Source organism: Chlamydotis macqueenii, chromosome 5, assembly GCF_036417535.1.
Source record: "Chlamydotis macqueenii isolate bChlMac1 chromosome 5, bChlMac1.mat, whole genome shotgun sequence".
NCBI lineage: Eukaryota > Metazoa > Chordata > Aves > Otidiformes > Otididae > Chlamydotis > Chlamydotis macqueenii.
In genome coordinates this window covers 26057861-26068784 of record NC_141560.1, presented here as the reverse complement: position 1 = coordinate 26068784, position 10924 = coordinate 26057861, and the positions used below count along the sequence as shown (strand labels likewise).

Genomic DNA, 10924 nt, shown 5'->3' with positions numbered 1-10924 from the left:
GGGCAGTTTTGGCAGAGCAGGCTTTGCAGAGGATGCTGCCGGGATGGGAGAGGAGTGGATGGACCTGGCCACTCTTCAAGAGGCAGACCAGAAAATGCTGCAGCATCTGTGGTTCACTTTTTGGTTTCTTTCTTTTTTGTTTCAAGGCCACATTTCTGAGGTTCACTGGGCGTCCACTTCACACACGCACCCTGCTTGGCCGCCCCAGGTGATGAGCACAGCAGATCCGCGTGCTCAGCCTGCGCCTGCAGCGGGGCAGGAGCTCAAACCCGCTCCTCTCAGCAGCACAGCCTTCAGCGGCCATCCGTGCGGCCATCCGTCTGTCCATCCATCTGTCCGTCCGTCCCAGCCCATCTGAGCCCCAGGCTCTCCTTCCAGCCGGGCTGTTACCACTGCTGGTCAGGCTGGTGCGGGTTTAGGACCCACACTCCTTTCAGCGGGGTTATTTTTGACCCTGGGTCCCTTTCCCCCGTCGGGTTACCAAGCCCCGGCCCTGCAGGGGTGCCCAGCAGCCACCAGCGGACCCACGCCCCGGATTCCTGCCTTCTGCCCGCGGGGGCTCCCACGGGGCCGGACACCCGGGCTGAGGGGCTCCCCGGGCCGGGGTGGCGAGGGGTGCAGCGGCGTAGGGGCGAGCAGGGCACCGGCAGCCGCATGGGCAGGAGGCCCGAGGGGAGCCGGGGCCAGGGCCGCCGCAGGCTCCTGCCCGACCCCGCCGGCCGCCGCCGCCGCCTCCCAAACAAACAACAGCCGCTCCCGTTGCCGTGGCGCCCGAGCCCCACCCTTCGCTGCTGCCATGGCGACGGGGCTCCACCCCTCCCGCCGCGGCTGACGCCGCCGCCTGCGTCGCCCGCGAGCTCCGGCGGGGAGAGGAGGGAGGGGGAGGGCGATGACGTTGCCGACCCGTTTCTACGGAAACCACGCACCGACGTCAACAGGTTTGTGTGTTTTCAACGTTCCGCCGTCTCCCAGGCAACGTCAGGCGGTCGGCCCGGCCCTAGCAACAGCGCCGGGATTGGCCGGGAGGGGCGGGGGGCGGGGCCCGCGCGGCGCCGGCTCCTCCCCGTCCCCGCGGGAGGGTGGGGGCCGCGGGTACGAGCCTGGGGTGGTGGCTGCCGCCCCGGAGCCGCCCGTGCGGGGAGGGTGCTGGGGCGTGAGGTGCCCCCGGCTCCATGGGGGCCCGGTGCAGGCGGCGGCGGGGGGGATGGGTGCAAGAGGCCTGGCCGGGGTGTTGTCCTCAGCGAGCACTCCAGAACTCCAGTGGCCGGTGCGGGTGGGCCGGAGGGGTCCCGGGCGGCCCCGCCGCTGGGCAGGAGGGAGGCGGCGGCCCCGAGAGGGCGGCCCGTGTTGTGGGAGGCCGAGCATCGCTCGCCCCCCCCCCCGCCCAGTGCATCGTCTCAGTCCTCCGGTCCCTCACCAGCGCCGGGGTGCGCTGCCCAGGCTGCCTCCAGCCCCCCGGGAGGGGCAGGCGAAGGCAGGAGGACGGGATCCCTGTTTACAGGAACCGAGGGCGGGCGGCGGCGGGCGGCTCTCCAGGCCGGCTGACTGGGGCTTTGTGCTGGAGCACAGGGCGGCTTTTCTCCCCGCGGGTTCCTGCCCACACCCGCGCTGGCGCTCTCAGCGCCCAGGGAGGAAGGCAGGGTGGATGGGGTATCTCCCGCAGGGCAGAGGTGCTGCTTCTGCAGGCTGCTGAGCTCCGTTGAGATCCTAAAGCAAGAGCAGGGAGAAGACAAGCTGGCCCCACTGGCTTGGCGGTTGTACCCCTGGCAGCCAGGCTCCCGGGAGAGGAGTAGAGAGAAGTATGGGCCCCCCGCGTGCAATCACCAAACTGAGTCCCAAAGCAGATCGCTGTGCCTCTTCTGTGGGAGCAGGTACCTGGCTTTCCAGGCCTGTACTCTCTGGTCTGTTTATTGTCTACATGTTTTTCGTCTGACCTCAACAGGGAAGGAAATGGCCGATCTCTTCCAAGTGTTGGTATGGGCCTAGATAATGGCAAGTGCTTTCCTCGGCTTGGAACGAGCTGCGGGTTGGTAGCAGTCAGCAACAGGGACTCTGCTCCAGACCCTGTTCATGGTGTGGAGGTGGAGCAGAGCACCTCAGATAATCTGCGAATCTCCTACTCCTCCCAGGTGTCTCCACACAAGCATATGCTCAGCTTTTGTTGCAGTTGCGCAGATACTTAGGGATGAGTTAACACAAAAGATGGTTCCCCCTCCCAGTAGTTCCCCCCCAGCCACACCAAATTGCTTGGCAGCTCTGGATCCTTGGGGGTGGGGTGGGTATCAAAGCCTTGGGGCTGGGCTGGCAGCACTCCACGCTGTTTATATGTGTGTGTATTCATGGCACTGTTAGCCCCAGACCATTTAATAATATTGTATTTTATATTTATTACATTTCTTAAATACCATCTAAGGAACCTCAGTTTCCTGGGATATTCCCAATGTTGGTTCCTAGGGCAGAGAAGGCCAACTCTCCGTGTAGCCATGCCTCATGATTTATTCTCTTGCTGCATTACTGGGGTCTCCATTCCTGCAATGGCAGCGTCTTTCCACAGAGCCGATGGCTTCCTTCGGCTCTGCCTCATGTGCAGCCTGACTGTCCAGCCCAGGGTGCAGCTCAGCCAGAGCAGGGAGCAAACACCTTGCTTTCAAATCTTGCCATTTCCTTTCAGTGGCAGCGACTGAATGTGACTTTCCTGGGGCCAGGGCGGGCTGAGTCTCTGTGAGTCCCTGTAACAGCCCCATCACTATGAGAGCCAGAGCCCAGGACTCGAAAAAAGAGACTTTGCTTGTGTTAATGGCTGTCCTCCAGGGCAGCCCGCCCCATGTGCTGGTCCCTGACACCAAATGGCACAGGAGGAAGGTGATCCGGGGACTACCTCCAGTGAAGCAGGGCTGTTTCTCCAGGCAGTGGCAAAGCCACAGGCTGTCCGCCTCCCTCCCAGGCTATCGTCAGCTTTGTGATCCTTTGTTTGTCCTGAGTCCCCTTGAGCCTTTCCCCAGAGCACTCCCCAGTCACAACAATTAGAGGGTTTCTTTCTGTCCTGAGCCAAACAGTCTTCAACATCCTGTCCCTTCCCTTCACTTCGGCTGCTTTGTTCTCCGCCCGCAAAAAAAATCTCCTTAGCTAAGCACAGCAGCCTTTTCCTCCTTCATCTCAGCACTTCCTCCTTTGCTACCCCTGGCCCATTTTCTTCAAGAGCCACCGCACAGACAGAGGAGCAGGACCCCTTTACCCAGACCCCAGCCCATGGCATGAGCATCGCTGCGGCTACCCGGCCCCACGAGGGGAAGAGGCAGCTTGTGCGACAGGGCCGTCCAGCTGCCACCTCCAGAAAGCTCTTGGACACAACAAAAAGCCCAGGTTTTCTCTCGAGTGCACGGGGTTTCATTGCAGGCTCCTTGCGGGGTTCCAGCGAGGAAAGTGCAGCTGTGCTTGCCTCGCTTGGATCTTGTTTGAATAGCAGAAAAGACCTGCATCAGCCTGTGTGTCACTGGGTTTGAACGTGCTGCCTCTCACCAAGCGCAAGCTTACTGCCTTTCATTTCTGGTTTTCACTTCTAAATATTGAGCAGTTCCACAAACATGCGGGTCGTTTTGTTTCAGGTGTTTTCCTCTCCTTTCCTCCCTGCTGGTTGGTGCCCTGGGATTATAACCGCAAGCACGCACAACGCCCTAGGATGGGCCTGCGGTGCTGGAGCCAGCGAGGAGATAAGAGGCCAGCTTGGCCGCGGTGCTCTGGCTGTGCCGCACTGCCACGGTGCACGAAGGGACGGCACCGGCAGCAGCAGGAGCTGCGGCTGGAGAACTTTGCGCTTGAATTGCTCTGGGTTATGAACACTCGTTTGTGAGGTGACATCTGCCAGCCTGGCCCTGGGGCAATGGGGTGCGGAGGAAGTGCCGTGATGGGCAAAGCCACCTTTCGGACCCGCCGGCTGTGAGCGGCACATGGTTTGGTTAGTGCGTGGAGCAAGGTCCAGCTGTGCCTGGTGAGCTAGCATCCAGCACGGCGCAGGTGAAAGCAGCAGGCCGAGTGGTGAGAAAGGGCGGGAGGGCTTGATGCGACAGCATCATCTGCAGTAATTGGCGGCCCGTGGCATGTGGCTCCGTGACCACGAGATGCCGGGATGTCTCTGCTCACAGTGTTTATTCTTTAGGATATCCCTGTCACACACCCAGCTGCCGTGATTATTAATTACTATTTATACTTTGCTTTGGGTATGCGCTGCATTTTAAAGAGCAGCAGAGGTGGGAACCCTGTCCTCCTGGAGGCTCCCAGGCTTGGTGGGAGGGCGATAGCTGCAGAGTGTCTTGGGGGGAGCTCAGGCTGCCCTTGATAGCATGCCAAGGGCCCTTCTTTCACCCTCTGCTCCCCGGCCACATGGAGAGAGGGGGCAGGCCCCCACCACTGCTTTATCAAACCCCTTTCCTGCTTTTCCATTCCATTTTCTCCTCAGCCCTGCAGCCCCTGCCTGGTTCCACAAGCCTCCCTGGGGCCAGGGGGATGGAGGGGGTCCCTCATGCTGCGCTGGCAGTGCATGCGGCGGGGAAAACTGGGAACAGTGGGTGTGGAGGTGTGTGTGGGGGAAATTGCACTAACCCCCGGAGCCTGCCCATAAAGTCTGTACTGCAACGGGTATTCAGGCTATTGTGTGGATCCTCTGATGGTACAGGCAGGGCGCTTGGCCAGGCAGTGACGGCTTCTCAGTGCAGAGGTGTATTTTACAGCGAGGAGCTATTTTTTTGGTGCCCACAGCAGTGTCCCTAGTGTGCCAGCCCTGCTGCTGGACTCTGGCCCCCAGATCTCCTTCCCACCCACCCATCCAGCAGTCCCCGCTTAGCTGGATGCAGACGTCCATCACAGCGTGTGCCTGGAGAGGGAACCTGGAACTGCGGTGCGGTCAGTGCTGCTGACAGAGGGTGGGTCGGGGCTGTCACACAGCTGCCAGAGGGCCAAGCTGCTGGCATGAACTTTCCCCTGGTGAGTGGCCGAATTTAGGCACAGCCAGCTCTGGCCCCTGAAGTGGGTTTTGGCTGTGTGGGTTGCACTGGCCCACACATCTCAGGCACTTCTGTGCTGTGGTTTTCCAAGCCCAGGCTCGGTCGCAAGGTCAGCTGAAGGAGGGGAGTGAAAGGAGGGCCAAGTTCCCGTGCTGTACTCTGGGGCCAGGGAGCTCGCTGCTCCTTTGTAAGCCCAGGGGCTGCAAGCTTTCCGAGGTGCCTGCTTGGCGGGAGGAAAAGCGGGGGCCAGGCGGGTGGAGGGGTCTTGTTGGTACCTAGGATGAGATCCTCGTTGCATGGGTGCTCTCCTTCTGCCCTGTCAGCACCATTGCGGTGCCCAAGCAGTGCAGTGGCCGTGGCCTCTTCTGTCTGGCCAGGCACCTGGGAAGAGCCATCTCCCTGCTGATGGCAGTCAGCAGCCATCTCCTCACCAGCACAGGGCCCAGCCATCCTGTGGGGTTCTCTGGAGCAGGAGGAAAGGGTCATGCTGGGATGTGGGACCCCTGCCCCTGGGCTAGGGAGAATCCCAGTCCCTACAGCGGTGTGTCCCTACAGCTGAGGCCCAGCCGAGCACCGCTGGAGCCCAGCAAAATCCTGCTGGCCCTCCTTGTACAGGTTTAATAATGTTGTAGTGCTCGATGGACTTGTGATCCGTTCCTCAGATTGTGCTGTTTTGCAAGAGCCAACCGCCTCTGCGTGTTCCCGGCTGGCGAGGGGGGCGAGGAGCCTCCGTCAGGCTCTGTCGGCGTGCTGGCGAGGGCAACCCCGTCACCCGGGCAGGAGGTTTTGTGCTCTGACTCTGTTTTGTCCCTGCGGTACCGCTTGCTTCCTTTTTTTTTTTTTCTCACACATGCTGCGGTAAAACCGTGTGCACCCCGTGTTTGGAGCAAACAACAAACCCACGTCATGTGTTTTCGCTTTCTCTGTTTCCTTGCCTCCACGTGTTTGAAATGTGCAGCGTCCGTGCACTTTCCATTTGGTACGGAGCACTCTTGGTCGCCAGTGGAGATGGCAACAGACAGTTTGCATGGGCACCACAAAAATATTTTGGGCTCTGGTGAAGCGGGTAACCCTCCCTGATTTCCAGACACTTCTTTCGGGGGGTGGGGGAGGGGCAGTTTGGCTAGAGGAACGCTGTGGCAATTTGTAGACAGTAGCAGGACTAAGCAGGGATTTTCTGAAAAGTGCCTGGCAAAGGTCTGGGACTTGAAACCGGGTTGGAGGCTCTCGCCCATGCTGGGCACCAGTGCTTCAACCCAGGCCCTGCTTGGGGACGTGGCCACAGAGGTTTGACCCACTGTCAGGGACGGGGGGGAGGGGGGTTGTGGCTTTGCTAATTTGCTGACGCATAACTCCTCCGGGCAATGCTGTGGGGTGACTTCCTCGCCTGGGGCTCCTGAAGACACCGTGCTTGCCCCTCTGCTTCAGTAGCCAGCACGGGGGGAATGCTGGCCAGGGCGAGGATCCCCCAGCAGCACAGGGACCTGGTGCGGCCAACGCCTGTCCCGAGAGGGGCTACCCCACGGGCCTGCGCTGAGCTGGCGGGAGGCAGCCTTGGCCCCCGCGGGTCCTTTCCCAGGGAGCGGTGCAGGCCGTGAGCTGCGGCAGTCCTTGGCTGTCCCCTCCGCGCTGACGGGCAGCTCAGAAATAGCAGCTGGCCCAGTTCTCCCGCCCCCGTGGCCCAGATCTCTAAGAACGGGAGGTTGCTTCGCGCAGCAACAGCAACAGCAGCAGCAGCATCAGGCGCTGCATTTAGCCCATGAGCTCAAAGAGCGGGAGAGGCTGCCAGCAGGATCCCAGCCTGGCTGGGTGACGCTCCTGCTTGGAGACTGCGCTGCGGGCTCTGTTTGTTGCTGTAAACACACTCGCTGCTGCAGCTTCCCTGTTACTATCTATAGCCGCGATCTCTTGGCTCCCGTGCAAGGCGAGTCTGCGGTCTGGCTCCCAGCTTCGCCTGACCTGAGCCAGGGCTGCCTGACATCCCCGTCGTGGGTGGGTGTCTCCGGGCTTCGCTGCAACAAGGATCAAAACAAAACCCAAACTAGAGGAAAGGACGAACCTCGCCCCTCGCTCCTCGCCGGTGGTTTCCCGATGGCCCCTTGCCTGTGCCCTTGGCGGGTGTCCCAGCGCCCCGGAGCGCCGCTCCCGTGCTCTCCCAACTTTCCTGGGGGGCTGCGGAGCCCACCAGGCTTCCCCCTTGGCAGGGCTTCCCGGCGCCCCGTGTCATTGCCCTCGCCCTCGGCTGTTACTCTGCGTACATAACCGACACGTAATAGTGCCGCGGGGTCGCTCAGGCTTTCCGCGCCGTGTCCCCGTGCCCCGCGACGGGCAGCCCCCGCTCCGTGCCGCGGGGACGCGGTTTCACTCGCGGTGCGAACCGCACACGCCTGCCCGGCGCCCACCTCGGAGCACCTGGCTGCGGTGGGGGGGGGGGCCCGCGGGGAGGGGGTCACCTGGGGCGGGACGGCGCCCTCGGCGGGGTCTCGCCACGCGTGGGGGGGGGGGGGTGGGGGGCGGGGTGGGCCCGCCGCGTCCCGTCCCGTCCCGTCCCGTCGCGTCCCGCGCGCCGCCCGCCGCACTTGGCTGCAGCCTGGAGCGCTTCCCGTCAGTCACGCCCCCTCGCACAGGATGTATCCCATATAAGGATATCTGCGTCAGTGGGTTCCCGAGACCGGCCGTACCACTCCGCGCCGAGGGGGAACCCCTCCACCGCACTCCTCTTCCCCTCCTCGCCCCCCGTAGGGCTCCCCCCGCCCCAGAGACAGCCTCCCGCCCCTCGTGGCAAGTCTCTTCCGCGGGAGGCGGCGGCGGGCGGCCCCGGGGGCGGCCCCGGAGGCGGCGCGGGGCGGGCGGCTCCCCCCCGCGGGCTGGAGTACCGCGTCCCCAGTGACGTCGGCGGGAGGGTATAAAAGGGAGGCGCGGCGCGGTACTCCAGCAGCAGAGGCAGCCCCGGCGGCGGAACGCAGAGACGCGCGGCGCTGGCCGGACAGAGGGACGCACGCAGCCGGGCCCCCCCTTCTTTCTCGCCTCCCTCCCCAAGGGCGCTCCGCTACCACCGCGTTCGGTCCGCACTTCACCGCACTGCCGGCTTGCGCGCAGCTAGCACCGACATGATGTACCAGGGCTTCGCCGGAGAGTACGAGGCGCCTTCCTCCCGCTGCAGCAGCGCTTCCCCGGCCGGGGACAGCCTCACCTACTACCCTTCCCCGGCGGACTCCTTCTCCAGCATGGGCTCGCCCGTCAACCCGCAGGTGAGACGCCGCGGCCGCGTTTTCGCTGCGGGGCGAGAGCACCCCGGGACGGGACGGGGAGTGGGCGTAGTGAGGAGGGGGGGCAGGTCGCGGCGGGCTGCTCCCCGGGTCGGGGGCTGGGCGAGGGGAGCGGCGGGGGGGGGTAGCCGTGGCCCGGGCCGCGCTCTGCGGCGGGTGTGTAAAGCGGCTTCATTGATAAAACGCGAGTTCATTGAGGAGACTCCGGAGCGGCGTCTGCGTCAGCGCGGACGTCAGAGATATTTATAACAGGCCGCTCTCGTGTGGAGCCGGCGCTGGCAGCGCGGCGCCGCGGCCGGCGCGGCCCCGGGGGCGGCGGGGAGCGGTCCGGACGCCCCGCTGACGGCAGCCCCCCCTTCTTCTGTCCCGCAGGACTTCTGCACCGACCTGGCCGTCTCCAGCGCCAGCTTCGTGCCCACCGTGACGGCCATCTCCACCAGCCCCGACCTTCAGTGGCTGGTGCAGCCCACCCTCATCTCCTCGGTGGCCCCTTCCCAGAGCCGCGGGCACCCTTACGGCGTCTCGGCGCCCACCCCCTCCGCCTACTCCCGCCCCGCGGTCCTGAAGGCGCCTGGCAGCCGCGGGCAGAGCATCGGCCGCAGGGGCAAAGTCGAGCAGGTGAGCGGGGACTGGGGGCATTTCGGGAGAATGGGGTGGGTGGGGGGCGTGGTAGCCGGGCTGGGGGCGGGGGGGGGACACCGGGCTGACAGCGGGACTGAGCGGCTTCTCTCTGCCCGCAGTTGTCCCCGGAGGAGGAGGAGAAGAGAAGGATCCGCCGGGAAAGGAACAAGATGGCAGCGGCCAAGTGCCGCAACCGGCGACGGGAGCTCACCGACACGCTGCAGGCGGTAAGTGCTGCCCCGGGGCGGGGAGGTGGGGGGCACCCGGGGGTGGCGAGGAGGGGGAGGGGACGCGACTCCAGCCGGGGGTGACGGCGGCCCTGGCTGACAGCCCCGCTTGCTCCGCAGGAGACCGACCAGCTGGAGGAGGAGAAGTCCGCGCTGCAGGCGGAGATCGCCAACCTGCTGAAGGAGAAGGAGAAGCTGGAGTTCATCCTGGCAGCCCACCGGCCTGCCTGCAAGATGCCCGAGGAGCTGCGCTTCTCCGAGGAGCTGGCGGCTGCCACCGCGCTGGACCTGGGCACCCCCAGCCCCGCTGAGGAGGCTGCCTTTGCCCTGCCGCTGATGGCCGAGGCGCCGCCGGCTGTGCCGCCCAAGGAGACCGGCGGCGGTGGGCTGGAGCTCAAGGCTGAGCCCTTCGACGAGCTGCTCTTCTCCACGGGGCCGCGGGAGGCCTCCCGCTCCGTGCCCGACATGGACCTGCCTGGGGCCTCCTCCTTCTACGCCTCGGACTGGGAGTCGCTGGGCGCCGGGACCAGCGGTGAGCTGGAGCCTCTCTGCACCCCTGTGGTGACCTGCACCCCCTGCCCCAGCACCTACACCTCCACCTTCGTCTTCACCTACCCCGAGGCGGACGCCTTCCCCAGCTGCGCTGCTGCGCACCGGAAGGGCAGCAGCAGCAACGAGCCCTCGTCTGACTCCCTCAGCTCCCCCACCCTCCTGGCCTTGTGAGGGGGCTCCAGCACTGACTGACCTGCCGGGCCCCCTCCCCTGCCCGTGCCACCCCCACGGACTCGCCGCTGCCGCCCCACGGGGCTCCCCGGGCTCGGGGAGGGCCCTGCCACCGCTGCCCCCCCGCCCCGTCCCCCCCGCCTGGCCTGGTGCCCCAGGGCCTGGCGAAGTGCCCCGCACCAAGGCCTCGTACCTCTTCCAGAGATGTAGCAAATCGCATGGAGTTTGTCTCGTCCCCAATGGCCCATCCATGAGAGCTGGTAGTCTGTAGCATGTCCCACATGGCTGGGTAGGTGACTCCCTCCCCTCCTTAGTATCACTAGCATTAACTAATTAATCTCTTGGTTTTAAATGATTGGAATTTAACCTGGTGCTGGGTATCTCCAACTCGTATCTAGTGCAGCTGATTGACAATAACTACTGTGTTCCTGGCAATATTGTGTTCTGATGACTTAGCAATGACCCATTTTACGTGGGGGGAAAGAGACTCTATTTTATTTTCTAGTAGGTAGATGAATAGCTATATCCATGTACTGTAGTTCTACATTGATGTTCATCGTAACTTTACTGATCATGCATTGTTGAGGTGGTCTGAATGTTCTGACATAAGTTTTCCATGAAAACGTTTTTATTGTGTTTTTAATTTATTTATTAAGATGGATTCTCAGATATTTATATTTTTATTTTATTTTTTTCTACCTTGAGGTCTTTTTTGACATGTGGAAAGTGACTTTGGATGAAACTTAAGCATTGTTTGCTTATTATTGTTCAGAGACGTTGTCAATAAAAGCATTTAAGTTGACTGCTGGAGCTGTCCTTGTGTTACCTTTTGCATCGCTTCCCTGTCACCCTAAAGAGGTTCCTTAACCTCTAATTTGGGCTGGGCTCTATAAACTGCAGACTGCCTGAGGCACGGGGTGCGTGGGGGTGGGAATACCATCAAGACCTTGCCCTGGTGTTAGTCAGGGCTGACTGTGGCTATGCCCTTCCCGCCCACCCCACTCCTTATGGCTCTCCCCATCCCACCTGTCTGGGTCTGGTCCCCTCCTGCTCCTCTGCATGTCACCTGCTGTGGCCTTTCAAG

The 10924-nt window shown here is 63.0% G+C and overlaps 1 protein-coding gene across 1 annotated transcript; it reads left to right on the top strand.

Annotated features, from left to right (window-relative positions):
- The first annotated feature begins 7944 nt into the window (after positions 1–7944).
- On the top strand, positions 7945–10642 carry FOS (Fos proto-oncogene, AP-1 transcription factor subunit). The gene is made up of 4 exons (XM_086749168.1): positions 7945–8251; positions 8642–8887; positions 9010–9117; positions 9238–10642. Exons 1-4 carry the CDS (start codon positions 8111–8113, stop codon positions 9838–9840), a joined length of 1098 nt encoding a protein of 365 aa, XP_086605294.1. The 5' UTR covers positions 7945–8110; the 3' UTR covers positions 9841–10642.
- The last annotated feature ends 282 nt before the right edge of the window (positions 10643–10924 follow it).

What these genes read in the sequence shown, in the direction of transcription:
- FOS (XM_086749168.1), top strand. Translation starts at nt 8,111, where the DNA reads ATGATGTACCAGGGCTTCGCCGGAGAGTACGAGGCGCCTTCCTCCCGC. An exon ending in GCTCGCCCGTCAACCCGCAG is followed by an intron (nt 8,252 to 8,641) that starts GTGAGACGCCGC and finishes TCTGTCCCGCAG; the next exon opens with GACTTCTGCACCGACCTGGC. An exon ending in TCACCGACACGCTGCAGGCG is followed by an intron (nt 9,118 to 9,237) that starts GTAAGTGCTGCC and finishes CTTGCTCCGCAG; the next exon opens with GAGACCGACCAGCTGGAGGA.